At 46.9% G+C, this 19,380-nt stretch overlaps 7 protein-coding genes across 7 annotated transcripts; 3 read left to right on the top strand and 4 right to left on the bottom strand.

Annotated features, from left to right (window-relative positions):
• Nucleotides 1-484: 484 nt before the first annotated feature.
• On the bottom strand, nt 485-902 carry BDV38DRAFT_238055 (uncharacterized protein). Its single transcript, XM_032053650.1, has one exon. The coding sequence runs from the start codon at nt 875-877 to the stop codon at nt 572-574; it is 306 nt and encodes a 101-aa protein (XP_031917538.1). The 5' UTR covers nt 878-902; the 3' UTR covers nt 485-571.
• A 126-nt stretch (nt 903-1,028) lies between these two features.
• On the bottom strand, nt 1,029-4,784 carry BDV38DRAFT_238051 (putative beta-N-acetylglucosaminidase). Its single transcript, XM_032053649.1, has 4 exons — nt 4,251-4,784; nt 3,827-3,945; nt 1,214-3,726; nt 1,029-1,155 (listed from the first exon to the last, which is right to left on the bottom strand). Exons 1-4 carry the CDS (start codon nt 4,298-4,300, stop codon nt 1,039-1,041), a joined length of 2,799 nt encoding a protein of 932 aa, XP_031917537.1. The 5' UTR covers nt 4,301-4,784; the 3' UTR covers nt 1,029-1,038.
• Nucleotides 4,785-5,616: 832 nt separating this feature from the next.
• On the top strand, nt 5,617-7,258 carry BDV38DRAFT_268677 (putative glucosamine-6-phosphate deaminase; the record flags this gene model as incomplete). Its single annotated transcript, XM_032056816.1, has 4 exons — nt 5,617-5,714; nt 6,061-6,122; nt 6,177-6,325; nt 6,395-7,258. 4 exons carry the CDS (start codon nt 5,617-5,619, stop codon nt 7,256-7,258), a joined length of 1,173 nt encoding a protein of 390 aa, XP_031917536.1.
• A 254-nt stretch (nt 7,259-7,512) lies between these two features.
• On the bottom strand, nt 7,513-9,807 carry BDV38DRAFT_206604 (aldehyde dehydrogenase domain-containing protein). The gene is made up of 2 exons (XM_032052533.1): nt 8,857-9,807; nt 7,513-8,782 (listed from the first exon to the last, which is right to left on the bottom strand). The coding sequence occupies exons 1-2, from the start codon at nt 9,339-9,341 to the stop codon at nt 7,768-7,770; spliced, it is 1,500 nt and encodes a 499-aa protein (XP_031917535.1). The 5' UTR covers nt 9,342-9,807; the 3' UTR covers nt 7,513-7,767.
• Nucleotides 9,808-10,347: 540 nt separating this feature from the next.
• BDV38DRAFT_206587 (GMC family oxidoreductase) lies at nt 10,348-12,697 on the top strand. The gene is made up of 2 exons (XM_032052532.1): nt 10,348-10,800; nt 10,953-12,697. Exons 1-2 carry the CDS (start codon nt 10,554-10,556, stop codon nt 12,332-12,334), a joined length of 1,629 nt encoding a protein of 542 aa, XP_031917534.1. The 5' UTR covers nt 10,348-10,553; the 3' UTR covers nt 12,335-12,697.
• Nucleotides 12,405-14,590, bottom strand: BDV38DRAFT_206583 (N-acetylglucosamine-6-phosphate deacetylase). Its single transcript, XM_032052531.1, has 2 exons — nt 14,127-14,590; nt 12,405-14,022 (listed from the first exon to the last, which is right to left on the bottom strand). Exons 1-2 carry the CDS (start codon nt 14,496-14,498, stop codon nt 13,102-13,104), a joined length of 1,293 nt encoding a protein of 430 aa, XP_031917533.1. The 5' UTR covers nt 14,499-14,590; the 3' UTR covers nt 12,405-13,101.
• Nucleotides 14,591-17,011: 2,421 nt separating this feature from the next.
• BDV38DRAFT_206520 (unc-93 family MFS transporter) lies at nt 17,012-19,380 on the top strand. Its single transcript, XM_032052529.1, has 5 exons — nt 17,012-17,066; nt 17,282-17,951; nt 18,028-18,635; nt 18,733-18,828; nt 18,899-19,380. Exons 2-5 carry the CDS (start codon nt 17,364-17,366, stop codon nt 19,128-19,130), a joined length of 1,524 nt encoding a protein of 507 aa, XP_031917532.1. The 5' UTR covers nt 17,012-17,066; nt 17,282-17,363; the 3' UTR covers nt 19,131-19,380.

Here is a 19,380-nt window from a genome sequence, read left to right as displayed (position 1 = left end):
CATGGGCTAGACTCGCACCAGTCGGCTTGAACGGACTCAAATTAGGCTCCGAGGCCCTGAAAACAATGACAGAAGCTCTCGCTCATCGTTTTAGGACAGAACCATTTCGTCAATAGAGGTAGTAATGTTTGTCCCAAACCGTATGAACGGCGGTGAGTGCTTCATCGGTGGTGTTCCCATGAAACATGGTTGTTACTCACGTCTGATGCTATATCTCATGTCGCTAATATCTATAGTAGCCCTTTGAAAATTAGGTAAGGTAAAGAGGTTTGCAGTACGTATCTGTCGCTATCAGGATCATCACACAAAGAATGGATGTCAATCCGGCCCTAGACGTTCAGTAATTGGCCCGTCTTCCAAGGTCGGATCTTGGCGCCTTTTTACTTCCGAGGTCAAATTCTAAGTTATCGGGGAATACTCTTGCTAAGAGAATCCTTTTTTTTTTTTTTAAGTATTTGAAATAAATAAGAAATAAAGGGTAAGAGAAAAAGACCCTCTAACCAACTCGCTCTCCACCTGCTAATCAAGGCCCGCATTCGTGTTCCTGCGCCAATACCAGACAGCGCGTGGATCATCCGAAATCCGATCTGCTTCGCTCTCTAGGCATCCATCTAACTTCATCCGCAAAATTCCCCTGTATCCCTTGAACTGTCGAAACCTGAGCTTGAAACATTGACTGGATATGTACTCGTACATGAGGGCCCATCGTATCATCCTTCAAACACTGAAACAAATCTCCGAAGAGTAATGGATCTTCCAAATTTATAGAGTTAATTAGATGAACATACACTAAAAAGAAATAGTTTCCAAGAGCTACAAGATAGTGGAAACCCAAGAAAGCTTCTAGTAACAGAAACCAGTACATAGTGGATATCATATGGCCTCGAACTGCCCAACTGTCCAAACAATAAGAGAAGTGGAAGTCAAGGAGGGGGAGGGGGAGGGGGGGGGGGGAGAAAGAAAAAGACGTATGAAAAAAAAAAAAAAAAAAAAAGAAAAAAAAAAAAAAAAAAAAAAAAAGAATGAAAGGGGGTTCCGCTAAGACGCGGTCATCATTGTCCAGGTCGCAGCGTCACAGTTAACTTCCTCAAAGCTGTGTAGCGTACTGAAACCCATTATTCCGGATAGACTGTCGAAATTGCTGTCACCATCAACCTGTTTTACAAGTGTCAGTATAAAGGCTACCAAACGGTTTAAAAGAGGGTGTACTCACACAATCCATAATGACGCTATCAGCACCCTGTTTACGGTGCTGTTTGATTCCCATGAAAATCAGTCCCTGCATTACTGTGGCATACTCACCCACGGAGGGTGATATAACTGGGGAAGAAATGCCACCCGTGGACGAATGCATGGCTTTCAGGGCAGGCATATGCTCCGCCAAGGTAGCTCGTCCGTTGTAAATGACCACACTGCCTAGGATTGCCCCATCACCAGGACGCGTAGCCCTTATAATCCCGCAGTTAGGCGCTCCTCCAAGGGCTACCTTATAGATATCTATGACGCCTTGTCTAGAATTAGTTTTGATATGGTCAAGGATTGTGTCTGCATAATCCCATCCATATACGAGGTCATAGATCACATCCGCATTCTGCAGTCCTTGGATGAGTCCATTTGGCGGCTTCCAAGATGACAAGCTGCGCAACACCACACTACAAACGGGCCGCGAGAGGGCTGTGTTCCAGCCTAAATTTGCAAACCATTGCCGAAGCTTCTTCCTCTCAACAGGGTTTGCAGACGGAATACCTAGATATATCCCCGGCAAGCGAGAGCCGAGCTGAAACCTCTTGACGCCTTTTCGTTGGAGGAGTGTTCGGATAGCGCGGTTGTGGAGGGAAGCCCCAATTGATAGCTTCCGTCTTGCCGGGTCGACAATCAAGGCCCCAATGACGCCGGTGCCTGTGGACCGGAAGAAGTATGTCGAGCAGAAACCGTACAGGGCTTGGGTACTGCTATTTCGTACAACAAAATGAGCTTCATCAATTTCTTCTCTCCGCAGAAGGAAGCTGCAAGACGTCACACCCAGCAGTTCTGAGCGTTGCGCCTGAGTACAGTCCTCTCTCACCGCATCTAAGAGGGAATCCAAAGCATGCGAGTCCCGTTCTTCGTTCCAATTCTCCACCAGCCAGTGCTGTCTTGCTTGATGGAGCTTCTGGCTGCGATTAATGGATCCTGGCAATGAGCCCATGGGGATTATCTCCCCGTAAAGAATCTTAACAAGTGCCTCTAGAGCCGTCTCCGTAAAATCATAGGTGCAAATATAAGTCCCGATGGAGGGATCCATTGCGAAATCGTATGGTGAACTGGCAGCAATAACGATCACAGGCTTCTCGCGAGATTCGCCGGAAGGCGTGAACTGCGACCGACAAATCATAGATACGTGCTTAGTAAAGCCATATTGATATTGGTTTCTGTTAGCATCTGCAGTGACTACGATGACCGCACTGGCCCGGTCTATCAGGTTTTCATGGATCGGGCGGACGCCATTGGCTGTGTAGGAGGTATGCAAAACACGCCCATTTCTTTGCCGTGATAGTGACCTCCCTAGTTCCTTGAAGACACTTTCACCACTCAACACAGAGGAAGTCCGGTCCCATGTCATGGGCTCAATAGATAAATTCAGGTGCTCGGTGACTGAGCGAGACACTGCAGAAGCGGGTAATGGCTTGACCAATGGGGTCAGAAGCAACAATTCCTCACTGGGCTCAATGATGTTGGACAAGGGTAAAAGAGTTTTCTTATCTCGAACAACAGTGATAGAGCTGTTGTACGCTCTAGTGGAAAGGGTGGTATGGGAAGGTTGCATCTGGGTGAGTGAGGAAAGACCCGGAGGATTGAGAGCCTGTTCCCAGGAGGTGCATTTCGCCTTCATGCTCAAAACTCTGCGTAATGACTGTTCTATGCGAGCTCTGCCAATGATACCATTCTCCACACCAAGCTTTAATCCAGTGATCGCCTCCTGCTGCACTGGGAATGACCTGCAGAGAAGAATGATGTCGCAGCCCGCCTTCTTTGCCATGACTGTCCCACCACCCACCCCAATATTATGAGTGAGTGCTTCCATCTCCAGGCATTCTGAAACTACCACACCGTCAAATTTCATCTTCTTGCGCAACAGATCATCGACAACCTGCTCACTCAGGCAAGCATGCATCACGTGAAACCCAGCAGACGACAAGGAAACGCCTCCCACCATCATGGAATCAATTCCATGGAGTATGGCGTTTCGAAATGGAACTAGTGCACTCAAACTGAGCTGTTCTAGCGACTCGGTGATGATAGGGACGTCTGACTGGGATCCAAGAAATTCAAGGTTACCATATGATGGGAAATGTTTGCCACATGTCACCAACCCTGCTTCCTTATAACCTTTCATGAACTCCACTCCGTAGTGCGATACCTCTTGGGGATCATCACCCGTGGTACGAACCCCCAAGGGTTGGCTTCGTACGTTGGTCAAGACATCTAGCACGGGGCCCAGAATCCAGTTGATTCCTACAGCCTTCAGTTCTTGGGCAGTTGCAACAGCGACATCATGGGCGAGAGCTTTAGAGCCCGTTGCAGCAATACCCATTGCGCTGGGAAATTGTCGGATGTATATTTCATCGTAGAGACTGTTAACACCTCCATTTTCCTGGTCCAAGGCGATGAGTAATGGCACTGGATGACCGGCATCCCGAGCGATTGTCTGGAGCTCGAGGACCAGTCGCGTGGCATCTTCTGCAGCTAGAAGTAAATTAGTGGTTATCGTATATGTGATGCGTCCGTAGGAAGGTAAGATAGATACAAGAGCAAAATCAACGATGAGAGAGGAAGGCAGAGATACATTTCAAATTCTTGGCAGTCAGTAGGATCGAGCCCAGGTGATAATCCTCAATGAGAGAGCGAATCTGAGGATCAACGGACGTGCCATCAAAGCCCATCATAAAGAGCTGCCCCATCTGCCTGTCAAAAAAGCCATAGTACTCAAATTGTTAGCGAGGACCATTAATCCAGTAAAAGGACATTAAGTTCAATGTAGCAGATAATAATCGGAATCCAATAAAACAGTGGCGAAAAAAAATAAAAAAAAAAATAAATAAAAAAAAGGAGGAAGAGAAAAGAAAAGAAAGAAAAAGAAAAAAAGGAAAGAAACAACACTGGATTGCAAAGGCAGAATGTGAATAGCTGCAATCGGTCGTGACCACTCCGCAAGCGGTGGTGCACAGTCCATGATGGAGAACCGCGTGCCAGACGGAATTGCTGCATACCTGTCTAGATCATCCCAGCCAGGGGGCAGCATGTCCTCTCTTGGGGCCATGAGGGCCCTGAATAAGGAATGCCAGTTTAGTATCTAACACAACGAAATGGGCAAGGGTAATATGGCCCACACTGTGACCATCAGATTTCAAGATCGATATTGGGTGGGCAAAAAGATTAGGTTGGGACACACGCCGTAAACGATGTCGGAGAATACGGCAAGGGCTAAATCGGCAGTTGGATACTACAAATCAGCTTTGGAATAGGCTAGTTAGGATTCATCCGAGTATGACCAGGGGCAAGGACTGGACTGTGGAAGGCTGCAAGCTATGAGCAGCAGCTTCAACGGGTGGTGGTCAGTGCTTGGCGAATGATAATGCATGGAGAGTGTGGGGGCGAGCAGAAAGCTAGCTTTCGGATCAAGCAAGAATAGTATAGTATTGAAAAGGTCTCGAGTACTGGTATTGGTATTTTCTTTTTTGGACTTTCGTTCCAGGAGAGTAGGTATTGGTGCAGTGACCATAGTGACACTCCCAGAGAGGAAGGTTTTTATCCCTCACGCCTGTATAAGAGATTGATATTCCTTATTAGTAGGTTGTTGCATCCTTGGCAGTACCTATTGACATTCGTTGAGGGGCGCGTTGATACTGGAAAGCCCGAAGGGGTCACCTGGTTAGATCACGTGTAGATTCCGTCTTCTTGGTACTGGTAATACATAGTACCATACCAAACCGTCATAACAGTTTTAATTACTAGTCAATACCAGTGTATTAACATGAGATTACACAAAAATCCCGCCTACCCACCAAGAGTTCCCTCGATCGATACGACGCCACAGCAGATAAGAGAGGGTTGCATAGGGGCTCCGGTCCCTTCCCCCGGTTTCCCGATCCTACCGAATGCAACGGAACTGTCAAGCAATTCGGACTGTGATTACCCATTCCATTCTAGGCTTAGTGGCCCCGGACAGCTCCAATTGATATCTGTACTATGCCACCCCCTCGTGCAACATTACGTCGACGTGAAGGATGGACCGTTATCTTCGCTGTTTCCTGGGTAGCTAGGGTACGATCCATGACAAAAGCTATTCATATCCTTACGCGGATACTACTGGTTGATTGGATGCTCTACCATAGCCAGTGGAAAGTGTATGCGTCATCAGTCCACTACCACGATGCTACTCTTTCCTCGGCAACAATGGTATTGAACATACAGGAAGGCGAAGAAATGGGGTCTGAGCCCCAGACATAGTATGATACCCCGTTGTATATCTTGTTTATCAATCATTTGGAGGTACTGTATATGGATTGTTATTACTCTTTCCGGCACGGGCCTCCAGTTGTGGAAGAGGCATGGGTCAAGTGACATTCATCACTCATGGTAGGGGAGGGGAATGAAAATCAGACTGTGATAACAACAGTGGAAAAGACAGTATCATGCCGTCACACTCCACAGCCGATCCTAGGGCCTGACAGGTAACTGTAACAGGCCCATTAGTGGATGGGGCAGATGGCCACCTTCCATATTACCTGCCTCTTTGTCCACAATCCTCTTTTCTTCTTGCTGTTCATATTTCTTTCTGCTCCAAGATATTTTTTGGTCTCTTTTCCCGTACCGAACATCTTCGATTGCCTAGCAATATATATCGTTCATCCTTTGCTTCGAGAAAGAAAAAGCCCCAGGCTTATCCAAAGACTTTCAGCTCTGCCCCACTGCGTTGTCGGTGACGTAGTCTTGTTCATCATGTATGGCAGTATCTGTTGTTTCCCAAGCTGGGTTGAACTAGGCCCAAAGCTAACCACGCTCCTTCTTTGTGCACAGGAGAGTAATTATCAGAGAAACCGCCCTGGAGGCTTCAGAATACATCGCCGATTATATCATCAGTATGCTGTTGCCTTAGTTGGCATGCTTGGGTTCTTTCTGACTTCACCTCCTAGGTCGCATCAAAGCCTTTAAGCCCACACAAGATCAGCCTTTTGTTCTTGGTCTTCCGACGGGTAGTAGTCCCGAAGTCATCTACAAGACCCTCGTGCAACGTCACAGAGCAGGAGACATTTCTTTTAGGAATGTCGTGACCTTCAATATGGTAGGTCCCTGTCATATTTGCTATAGTCATGCCCTCTATCAATGAAATCAAGTGTGCTAATTATCGCAGGATGAATATGTCGGGCTACCTCGCGACCACCCTCAGTCATACCACAGCTTCATGTATAAACATTTCTTCTCTCATGTTGACATCCCGCCGCAGAATATCAATATCCTTGATGGGAACGCCTCTGATCTCGCTGCTGAATGCGCCTCTTTTGAGGCGAAGATCGCCCGCTACGGTGGCATCGAGCTATTCCTGGGTGGTGTTGGTCCAGACGGACACATCGCATTCAACGAGCCAGGATCGTCCCTCAGCAGTCGCACTCGAGTTAAGACCCTGGCTTATGACACGATTTTGGCAAACTCTCGGTTCTTCGGCGGAGACGTGGACCAGGTACCCCGGATGTCCTTGACCGTTGGCATCCAAACCATCATGGAAGCTCGGGAGGTCGTAATTGTGGCCACTGGCGCTCACAAGGCACTGGCAGTCGAGAAGGGCCTCGAAGGTGGTGTCAATCATATGTGGACCCTTTCAGCCCTCCAGTTGCATCAGCATCCGCTGATCGTATGCGATCGGGATGCGACACTAGAACTCAAAGTCAAGACAGTCCGATATTTTGAGGCGATCGAACAATCAGGTACTGATGCGCGTACTCAAGGGCCGCCTCTTGTTTACCGGCCGAGGACCTACGTCCCTGCCCCTATGGGGACGAGCAAAACGAATCAGCAACCCACCCCAGCGTCGACACCGCCAAGGGTTCCCAAGGACCTGAGAATCAATACTCAACTCAACCAGACATTAGATGACGAGGAGTTGACGCCTGATAGCATGTCTTCCCGAATGGTCGATTCAGCCATCAGCGGACTCGACTCGACCTTGAAGGGGGATCTGATGTTTGACCGCATGGGCACTCGAGTCATCTCGCACTGATCAAACACGGCAAGGACCCAAGGTAATAATAAGGTGTACACTGATGGTTGGGCACAAGCGTTCTGAGTTAGTACGCTGTTCTCGACAAAGTACGTGGGCCATAAGTAAAATTGCCGATAAAGCGCTTTATCTTGTTTCATTTGTTTTGGAGTAGGGAACAGTTTTTTATTTGATAGCCTGGATGGACCTACCGGGAAATTTCTTTTTTCTTTTGCTTCTTTTATTATTATTATTTCCTCCCCCCCCTCTTCTTCTTTACCAATATACATAGACGGTACTCGGTATTTCTCCCTACCTAAGGAACTTTTTCATAAAGAATAGATTAGACAATGATATGGGTCTGTGTTTTTATATAATTCTGTGGCCAATTTCATTGATGTCGTAAAATGTGCATGTATGGTTCGTTTGTCTCGAATCACTTATATATCGTGAAATGGTTTGGAAAGGAATAGACATAAGTAATGGCTCCAACTATTTTTTATTTTTAACATCTATGTGCCAGTCATTGCCTAGAGCTTAGCAAATACAGTTGCTACAGCACCATTCATATCGACAAGAGTGCTCTTGTTCTTCACCCAAGCTTCAATACCCCTACGGCCGTTCTCAACGCCGAGACCACTCTTCTTCCATCCACCCACTGCCATTTCAGCCGGGCTTTCTCCCCAGGTGTTTACCCAAGTAATACCCGCCTGAAGTTGGTCGATAATGCGATGGGCCAAGTTGACATCCTTGGTGAAGACACCTGCCGCCAGACCAAGCTCGGTAGCGTTGGCCCGTCGGACAGCTTCTTCAATGGACTCGTAGTACAAAATCGACATTACGGGGCCAAATATCTCTTCCTTGACAATAAGCATGTCATCCTTGCAATCAGTGAAAATGGTGGGCCGGACCCAGAATCCGTTCACTAGCTCTTTTGAAACTTGAGGCTTGCCAAGCCCGCCGTAAAGGAGGGTAGCCTTGTCCGTCTCGATACCATGACGAATATAGGAAATTACCTTCTCAAGATGGACGGCGGAGCTCATGGGGCCGAAGTTGGTAGCTTCATCGAACAAGGGGCCGGGGCGAATGTACTGCATCTTTTCGAGCAAGCGTTGCTCAAAAGCTACCTTCATGCTAGAAGGCACAAACACACGGGTGCCATTGGTACAGACCTGGCCGGTACTGTAGAAGTTGGCCATCATAGCTCCATCGACGGCATTTTCAAGCTCTGCATCAGGAAGGATAACCAGAGGGCTTTTCCCTCCAAGTTCCATGGTTACATATTTCATGTTGCCAGCGGCGGAACCGGCGACCTTCATTCCAGTGGCCACCTGGCCGGTGAAGGAAACCTTGGCAATTGTTGGGTGGGAGGTCAGGTAAGCACCAACATCACCGGCACCATAAACAATGTTGAACACACCATCAGGAAGTCCAGCTTCCTTGTAAATCTCTGCCAAAGTCTGCGCATGAAGCGGTGTAAATTCACTGGGCTTGTAGACCATGGTGTTTCCAGCAGCAAGGCAAGGGGCGGATTTCCAGAGGGCACTGTTTCGGTTAGTCATGATCCAAGTTGTGGTGCGGGTAAAACTGCGCCGGCAATAACCAATTGGATGTCATACATTTGGATGGGATAATTCCATGCACCGATTCCCGCACAGACTCCCAAAGGAGCCTTCTTAGTGAACACCCAAGCGTCTTCTCTCAGCTGAGTGGTCTCCCCATTCAGACCACCACCCCCAACAAGGTTCGCATAGTACTCCAGAACGTCAGCGCCTGTGACAACATCCACTGTACTAGTTTCTGTGAAAGCCTTCCCGGAATCTAGGGATTCAACCCGAGCGATTTCGTCGTTTCGTTCACGAAGTATAAGAGACGCCTTCTGGAGGATACGCGCGCGAGCAATATGAGGGGTTTGTGACCAGGAGGGAAATGCTCGGTCAGCAGCAGCGATAGCTGCATCAATATCAGAATGGGAGGCAACTTGAATTTCGGCAAGCGGGGTGGCGTCGGAGGGATTGACAGATTGAAAAGTCTTGCCGGATGAGGCAGACTGGACTTTGCCGTCATAAAAGAGTTGGCGTGGAGGGAGAGGAAGAGAGGACATGGTATGCGTCAATATTGAACTGGTTAGAGTATTAGTTTTCTATGAGGAGGGGGGGAGGATTTGTGGAAGGAGGGCAGTTCGTATGTAGGACCTCCAGTTGTGCCAATTTATATCATACTACGGACTATGGTTTCTTCTCGGTATGACGGAGGAGAAGGGAAGGGAAAAAAAAAAGAGGAGGACCTCAAGCTTTAGGTATTCCAGACCGCCAAAGCTGTGATTCGCTACCCCTCACCTTTATCTGGGTACTTACTACATAGTACATTAAGGCGGCAGGCGATCTTCGGTGGCGGCAAACTGAAGAACAAAAAATACTTTTTTTTCCGCCTTGTTCCTCTTCTTCCTCGGTTGGGGTCTCAGGCACGTCCTAAACCAGGGGAAACAACTATCAAACATTTCCAACTAGCGGATGGAAGAAGGGTGATGGGGTCTTCTACTTATTTCGGGATTCTTACGAATCATCCCAAGGTGATCATTCATCCAAGGGCAGTGTTATCTCGAATTCAATTGTGGATATTCTCCGTTGAGCTGCCTTGTTGGGTTAACGGTTGGCCCGTGCATTAGTTCGTGGCGTGTTTTAGCGCGAAACCTCGTGTGGGGTTTGACGTCGTGAGGCGGAAGAGAAGTTTCATAGAACTGCATATGGAAGGGGACGTTCTACTAGTAATATAGCGAGTCGTGCCTTTTCTGTCTATTGATAGTAACTCCAATGGATAGAAAAAGCAGCAGGGACGCAGCTTGAGCACCTTCTCCGATTTATCGGGTGTTTCATCAATGAATTCTCAATCATGTTAAAAATCAATCGAGATGGACAGATACTAATCAATGATTCTCGATGCATATTCCCTATTATCTAATCTGTAGTTGGCGGCTCCACTTTCAAGGCTTCCATTCACCGCCATTGGTTAACTCATTCCTTTCCAGGTGACCCGCCAAAGAAATCCAAAAGTAGGTAAAGATTGGAATCAATGGAAAAAAAAAAAAAAAAAAGAGAGAAGTCTATCAGTAGGAAGGAAGTGGTGGTCTGATGGCCGACGGCCGACGGCCTCCATCACCGCATCTTCGTCCTCTAATTTAAAAGTCGAGGTTATCTCCTCTCCTTCTCTTCTTTTTCCCTCAAACCACATCTCCTCTTCTCTCAACCTTCTCCCCTTTTACGTATATTTTCTTATATCTTCTTCTTACGTGGAATTATTGTGTTTTTCTTTCAACATGGCCACCACAAATGATTTTCCCGCCGGCGACGTCAACAGCTATGACTATATCATCGTTGGAGGTGGCACGGCAGGCTGTGTCATTGCCAGCCGCCTGGCGCAGTACTTGCCTAACAAGCGCATCCTTGTCATCGAGGGTGGTCCCAGCGACTTCAACGATGACCGGGTTCTCAATTTGAGAGAGTGGCTTAATTTGCTGGGGGGCGAGTTGGACTACGACTATCCCACTACCGAGCAGCCCATGGGTATGTTGCACGCCCTATTCTTCTTCTTCTTCTTTGTGTGTGTGTGTGTGTGTGTGTGTGTGTGTGAGATATAAACCTACTGGAGTGGATACGCAAACGCAAGTTTATTTGGAAAGAAGAAGTCTCGGTTGTTTAACTTTCTTGATTCACAGGTAACAGCCATATCCGTCATTCGCGCGCTAAAGTACTGGGTGGCTGCTCCAGCCACAATACCCTGATCTCTTTCCGTCCTTTCGAATATGATTGCCAGAGGTGGGAACAGCAAGGTTGCAAGGGCTGGTCCTTTGAGACCTTTACCCGCGTGTTGGACAACCTCCGCAACACCGTTCAGCCGGTTCACGCTCGTCACCGCAACCAGCTCTGTAAGGACTGGGTTGAGGCTTGCTCCACTGCCATGAACATCCCCATTATTCCTGACTTCAACAAAGAGATCCGTCTGAATGGTAAGCTTACTGAGGGTGTTGGATTCTTCAACGTTTCTTATAACCCGGACGACGGCCGCCGCAGCAGCGCCAGCGTCGCTTATATCCATCCCATCCTGCGTGGTGAGGAGAAGCGCCCTAACCTGACTATTCTAACCAACGCTTGGGTATCCCGCGTGAACGTTGAAGGGGACGCTGTTACCGGTGTCAATTTGACCTTACAGTCGGGCGCCAAGCACACCCTGCGGGCCAAGAAGGAGACCATCTTGTGTGCCGGTGCTGTAGATACTCCTCGCCTAATGCTGCTCTCTGGGTTGGGTCCTCAGAATCAGCTGAGCTCCTTGGGAATTGAGGTGGTTAGGGATATCCCCGGTGTCGGTGAAAATCTCCTGGACCACCCGGAGACTATCATTATGTGGGAGCTCAACCGCCCTGTGCCTCCCAACCAAACTACTATGGACTCCGATGCTGGCATCTTCCTGCGTCGCGAACTTCCTAACGCCGCTGGTTCTGATGGCCGTAGCGCCGACGTTATGATGCACTGCTACCAAATCCCCTTCGATCTCAACACCAGTCGCCTCGGATACGATGCTCCTGTTAATGCTTTCTGCATGACTCCCAACATTCCTCGCCCTCGCTCCCGTGGCCGTATCTACCTGACCTCAGCTGACCCCAATGTGAAGCCAGCTTTGGATTTCCGTTATTTCACCGACCCTGAGGGTTATGATGCTGCCACCATCGTCGCCGGTCTTAAGGCGGCACGTGAGATTGCCCAACAGGCTCCCTTTAAGGATTGGATCAAGCGTGAAGTTGCCCCCGGTCCCAAGATCCAGACCGATGAGGAGCTGTCCGAATATGGTCGCCGTGTGGCTCACACTGTCTACCACCCTGCTGGAACCACAAAGATGGGTGATGTTTATCGTGATCCTCTAGCAGTCGTTGACCCTCAGTTGAAGGTCCGTGGCCTGAAGAATGTCCGTATTGCTGACGCCGGTGTCTTCCCTGAGATGCCCAGCATCAACCCAATGTTGACCGTACTGGCTATCGGAGAGCGTGCTGCAGAGTTGATTGCTGAAGAGGCTGGATGGAAGCGCGAGCAGCCCCGTCTGTAAACGCTTGTTTTTGTCCTTTACTCGTGAGCCTCGCTCCTCTGCCAAGGCGACTATGTAGGCAGTTGGGGGGGTTGGGGGTTGGGGGTTTATCTAAGCGTCATTAGAAGTACTCAGATGTCGCACGATTCATGATTTATGTCCACAACATCAAATTGAGAAGACGAAAGAGGCAAAAAGGAAGGGGTGAGATTCTACAATCGCCACATATTGCACTGTTGGCATGTTAAGATGTGTTTAAATGGATAGGGCTATTGTATTCCCTATCCCATATCTTGTATTCCTGTACTTGTTCCTATAATTTTGAGCGATCACATTTTTAGCGCGTCTAGCGCCATCGAACTCTAGAGAAAATATATAAAGATTTCAGACCTGGTGTCCGTTCACATAATCGATTTATTGGTAGAAAGAGCATGTCGAAGCAGAAAACACAGCACAGGATAAAGTGGGCATCACTGGTAACGGTTTTTCTCCAATTTTAATATTTTTTCGTCTAGTTTATATGAAGCCTTCTATAGCCTTAGTTCTATCGTAAATTGCTCTCCAGAGTACAAGAATAACGGCTGCAAGGTATAAATGATAGTAATGAATGACACCAGGAAAAGCACAGATCACGCTGCTCGATACCCCTCAAAACAAAGAGACACTCGAAAATAGGAGGCAGTTAAAGAAGAAGAATAAGATAAGTATGGTAATCTAACAGGCAATTAAAATGGATAGCATGACCACAAACTGGCATAGCATAGCATGTGTATAGGACTCTAAACGTGTTAAACCTCACTGTTGGTAGCTTCTTTCTCAGCATCATAAATCTTGACACCGCGCTTCCAGACTTGATCGATTGTCAAGGTTGGCCCAGAATAAGGATCCGGTGCGTCAGTTAGGACGACCAAATCTGCATCTGCGTCACAGTCCAATGTTCCCTTGACACCTTCAAGTCCCAAGAGACGTGCGGGTGTGGTAGTAACAGCATTCAGGGCCTCCGCAGTCGACGCACCCGACCATCGGCGAAAGTTGTTCACACATTCAATGAGGGTGGCAGAGCTGCCTGCAATCTTATCGGAGCCCTCAAGCGTCAACCGAGCTCCGGTTTTGACAATGCGCTCTCCGTTGGTCCAATCGTAGACACCATCTGGGAGACCACACAGCTTCATAGCATCAGTCACAAGAATCAGACCGTTTGGATGGGCGTTATACGCAATGCGAATTGAGGTGGGATGGAGATGAATGCCATCGGCGATGACACCATAGAAAGGTCGGCGGTGCTCATTTTGACCCAGAAGACCGAACACGCCAGGGTTGCGGTGGTAGAAGGGCCGCATGGCGTTGAAAAGGTGGGTAATCATGGTCGCGCCTTGTTTGGTGGCATTCATAGCTTGCTCATATGTTGCATCTGAATGTCCAATTGAATAGATGATATCTTGGGCGGTCAGGTTTGGAATATTGTTGACCATGCTGCCCACTTCGGGGGCAGCAGTGATCATTTTTACAGTTTTTGACGGTCCGATCATGTTTTCCTTACCATAGCAGTCAACAACATCATCAAAACTCTTTGCAGCACGCAAAACATCAGTTTTGTGGATGCCATTGCGGCCGGGGCTAATAAATGGACCCTCTACATGGGCACCTAGCGACTCTGCACCATCTTCTGCGCGATGTTTGGCACCAGGAGGACCTAACGATGGGAGGACCTAGAAAATATGTCAGAAGTTTTAGTCTTGATTTTGATATTTGCATATATCCACTATCGAAGGGCAACAAGAGGCCAGCAACATTAAAAAAAGTTCGGACATACTTTCCAATAAACCTCTGGCGTTGAACTAACAACAGTCGGGAGATATGATGTCACACCAGTTTTGGCGAGACCCTTATTGACCATACGCAACCCTTCATCATATTCCTCTCTTGACGCTTTGGGAACAGAAAAGTCAAAGCCTTGGGCGCCGTTTAACTGCACGTCAATAAGTCCTGGGGCGAGGATTCGGCCACCAAGGTCGATGACCTCGTCGGGAGACATGTGCAATTCATAGAAGGCCTCCTGGTCGCGAAGAATCTTTCCAGATAGAGAGTCAATCCAGACATCTTGTTCGATGAGTTGATTACCACGAACAATCCGGCAGTTGGTAAATTTTGTTATGCGTGGCGGGGTAGCTGTTTTGCCAGGCATGGTGAGCGGTTACCGTTCGTTGGTGACGATGATGCAGATAGAAAGAAATGTCTTGGCAGTCGCTGACAAGGAAACAATAGACCATAAAGAAGAATACAAGGAAAACCGAAGAAAAGAGGGGGAAATTATGCATATAGATAAGGACTAAATGGAGACCTTTCCAATCAAAGACAGAATGTGAAAGGCTACATCATGGATAGATAGTAACATCCATCACGGCCGACAGGCACACGCAAATGGAACAGGGCAAGTTCCTCAGAAAACGTGTGAAGGAGATCGGCATCCAATGGCTCCATGAGGCGTTTATTGTCTCTTGACGTTGCCTCCCATGGGGAAAAAAGTTCCACTGAGTGAGAATGTGACATCGACAGGAACGAGACAGGATGTGACGTCTATGGCCTGATGGGGCATGATATTAGGGACTCGGTTCCATAGGATCCTCCCATTGTGATGTATCATGAGGTACTCTCTTTTTTTAAAAAAGAAAAAAAAATTTTAAAATTGAATCTGATTCATATATTCATTAATTGCAATGTCCTTGTAGTGCATACAACCTCCGGAGTGGTTAGGTCTGTAGTATGGTAGTGGATTAGTCACTCGCATATCTGTACATACTAGCAATTCGTTACATACCAGTACCACTCAGGATACCAATACATACTGCCTTCATACCGAATTCGACTATACAACTAATTACCATACAGGGGAGTGTCTGTAGGCGATTGCAGACAGGAGCCGTATCCACTACAATGTATACTACAGGTCTATACCTCTTTACATTTAAAGTAGAAAAATTAGTAGTATGTACATACAAGTATTGAAGACCGCGCATGTACTTAGTAGGGATTTCTCTGCAAAAAGGCGCTAGGTAGATGAGCTTATTCAAGCATTGTACTGACTGTTTTCTTCGTTAAAATCTGCTCAATAATGATGCGATCATGATACAAATGAATTGCTAGTTTCTTTTCTCTGTTTTTTAGGGAAGGCCTTGGAAGAGAAATCTAGAGGATGTACTCCGTACATGCAGTACTTACTAACTGTACGGTTTCATCAAGCCCCACCAATACTACGCTACAACGAAGTACGGAGTACTTGTACCAGTGGGAACTCAATTCGCCTCCCCGCATTCGGCATCGAAGTTGAAGGTTGCAAACAGTCGATGTTACCGTCTCCTTCGGCTTTTCGTTGCGTTCCCATAGAACGATTCTGGTTGGACAAGGGATAAGTCTGGAGATAACCAGCCACACCTCGTGGATCACGTTTTGCAAGCGACTGCTGTTATCATAAGCAAAAAAAAAAAAAAAAAAAATATTTGGAAAAAAGAAAAAAGAAAGAAGGTTTACAAAATCTAATGAAGTTATTCTATTTACACTCAGGATATCTTCTTTCTCCTTCGATTCCTTTATCACCACTTGTCTATGTATATGAATTCATTCTCTTTATCATAAAGAGCACCGAATACAGAGAGAAAAAAAAAATAAAAAATAAAAGCTATCCATGAGACTAAGCAGTACTAAAAAAAATAATTGAATGAACACGCGACTCAGTGACTGAGACAGTTATTACCCTAAAATTTGTCTTTCTTAATCTTGAAATTTTTTATTTTTCAAAACCTCTCTTTCCTGTTACTCAATCATTTCCACTTCCATTTCTACCTCTTCTATGTTTTAGGGTTGGCCTTTTCTTTTTGTTATTTACCAAATTGTTTCGCGAATTCGGGACTCTTATTTCCCGATCGGCAATCTGTTCATTCGCTGCAGTTTCTCCGCAATTTCCACTGGAGTCGTGGAGAGTAGAACTGTGGTTGTCGATTCCTACGCAGTTCTTGGGCTGATTCTCCGCTGTACCAATCCTTCTATAGGGCCTATTCTTTACGTTTTCCTTCTCTTTTCCCTCCTTATCCTCGGACTGCAACACTCGTGGAAAGGAAACTTCCACGACGTTATCAGTCTTGTCTGACATCGTGCAAAAACACTGATACCGGGTCAACGCAACATTAGATCAAGGTACGTCTTGTCTTTTCTTCGAGAGTTATGGCTTTGTTTTTTCTCCCCACTATCGAATCGTAGATGTAGTATTGTTGTCATCTATGGTGGTATCCGCAGGTTATCTACACTACACTACACTCCACAACTGCACATCATTTGAAGTTCACAAGCACCGGCTGGATGCGACTTTGAAGCCCCGAGCTCAAGATACTCCGCCTAAAACATATGGGGTTGATCTGATTCTGCTATTAATATCCCATATTTGTTTCGCTTTTTCCCTCTTCTTCCTTACCCCAGATTGAGATCCCAACATCACAACAAACATTGAACATTCCTTCCCTCCATTGTTTTGTCCACGCTTGTGTTGTGGTGTCATTCTGTGCTACTTGAGTTCTCTCAAATTCTTTGTATAATACTTATATTTCCAAAAAGGAAAACCACCCGACCAAACTTTTTCCTCTTTTTCTCGCCTACACATTGATACCCTTTTATTCTATTCCATTCACTTGCTTCCGGTAACTTCCCTTCTTTTCGCCTTTTTTTCCCATTTTATTTAGATATATATTCTTTGTATTTTGATGTGTGTGTCCCTCCCTCTATCTTTTTGTTTACCTTGCTCCACCTGTTTCACCCCTTTTTCCTTCTCCTACATTCTTCCTCAACCCTTGCCCTCTCTCTCTTTTCAAGTTTGACCACCACCAAACCCTCCATTTTTGTCTCTCTTTTTCTTTGATCCACTATTGTGTATTGGACTGAGCTTGAACATTCCGCTTTCAGGTACTGACCGCTTTGAAGTGAACTCCTACTCTCCTAACGAGCTCTTACGCAGCCTCTTATCACAGCCTTTAGAGATTCCCTTCTTGCATCCTTCAAAGCAATGGGTAACTCAACGGTTGGCGATGATAATCCTGCGGAGAAGGAGTTTGCTGCCGCCACTTCGGACCCCGAGGCTGGTCAGGACTCTGTCACGGGGAAACCATGGATGTACAAGCCCTGGAAGATCGGCCCTTTAACACTACCTTGGTTTGCACACCCGATGACCCAGCTCGTTCTGGTCTCCTTTGTTTGTTTCCTTTGCCCTGGCATGTTCAATGCTGTGAGTGGTCTTGGGGGTGGTGGCCAAGTCGATGCAACCGATGTTAACAAGGCCAACACTGCGCTATACAGCACATTTGCCGTGGTAGGCTTCTTCGCTGGCTCCATTGCCAATCGTATTGGCCTCCGCCTGACTCTCTCGCTTGGTGGTTTTGGATACTTCCTCTATGTGGCATCACTGCTCTCATATAACCATAACTCCAATGCCGGCTTCCTGGTCTTTTCTGGCGCGCTGCTTGGTGTGTGTGCTGGGCTGTTGTGGTGTGCCCAGGGAGCCGTCATGATGAGCTACCCACGTGAACACGAAAAGGGCAAATATATATCCATCTTCTGGGTGATCTTTAATCTCGGTGGCGTGATTGGCAGTCTGGTAGGTTCTTTTGCTCCCATATCCTACTCATATTTAGTAGGAGAACAAACATTAATGATGCCATTCGTACGCACAGGTACCTCTGGGCCAAAATCTGCACTCTACCGCTGGTCGGGTCAATGATGGTACATACATAGCTTTCATGGTCCTTATGGCAGTTGGTTTTGTTCTCGCATGGGGTTTATCGGATTCAAAGTACATTATGCGCTCAGACCATTCACGTGTCATCGTCATGAAGAACCCCTCCTGGAAATCAGAATTCAAAGGTCTTCTTGAAACCCTGCGCAGTGACTATTACATTGTCCTAATGTTCCCTTTGTTTTTGTCGAGCAATTGGTTTTACGGTTACCATTTCAATAGCGTCAATGGCGCCTATTTCAATGTCCGCACTAGGTCTCTCAACAGCTGCCTCTATTGGCTCATGCAAATGGTTGGTGCCTTCATCTTCGGCTTTACTCTGGACATGAAGTTCTTTTCTCGGTCAATGCGCGCAAAGATCAACTTCGCCCTACTCTTCCTTCTCACATTGGGCGTTTGGGGTGGCGGTTATGCATTCCAGAAGCAGTATACTCGTGCCGACGCGCCGCTTGATAAGGACTGGTCGGATAGTGGCTATGTTGGTCCTATGTTCCTTTATATGTTTTATGGTTTCTACGACGCTGCCTTCCAAACCTGCGCTTATTGGTTAGTTCACCGCCTTTCTTTACCTCGCCGTCCGCGCACCACCTGCCCCCTTTAAAGTATGAGAGTTGAGGATTGACGATTAACCTTTGTATTACAGGTTTATGGGATCACTTACCAACAACGCGCGCAAATTGGCAAACTTTGCTGGTTTCTACAAGGGAATCCAGTCCGCTGGCGCAGCGGGAATGTGGGCGTAAGTCATCATATAATTGTGTCTACCCAATCGAATGCTTCAATTCCTTATTGACGACTCTCTTCCACAGCCTGGACCTTGATAAGGCTCCTTTTATGACCGAGCTTGCCTCTTGTTGGGGTCTTCTTCTCGGAAGTCTTCTGATTGCATCCCCCATAATCTTCTTCAAGATTAAGGACCATGTAGATATCGAAGATGATCTCAAATTCTCCGACGAAACAACACATGACGTCATGGGTAACATCCCTATGGAAGAACAGACATCTGGAAAGAGGGAGGAGAAGCGGACGTCTGTCGCTTAATTTTGCCTAGTGTTGATTCTTTGCTGCTTATTTGAATGTATCGCTCCTTTACACTAAGGCTAACAGTTGATATCCATAATGACATGTTAGGTGGCCTCAGTGAAGCTTCTCTTTAACCCTTTACCCCGAGGTACAGACTCTCAACTTTTGATGTACCATTGAAATAATGTTCAATCATGTATTTAATTATGCCCAGTAGTCATGAATAGTTTAACATGAGACTGTCTGACGTAAACCGAGAAAGTAGGGA

Source organism: Aspergillus pseudotamarii, assembly GCF_009193445.1.
Source record: "Aspergillus pseudotamarii strain CBS 117625 unplaced genomic scaffold BDV38scaffold_8, whole genome shotgun sequence".
NCBI lineage: Eukaryota > Fungi > Ascomycota > Eurotiomycetes > Eurotiales > Aspergillaceae > Aspergillus > Aspergillus pseudotamarii.
The sequence above is the reverse complement of the archived record's forward strand: the minus strand, read 5'-3'. Positions and strand labels throughout refer to the sequence as shown.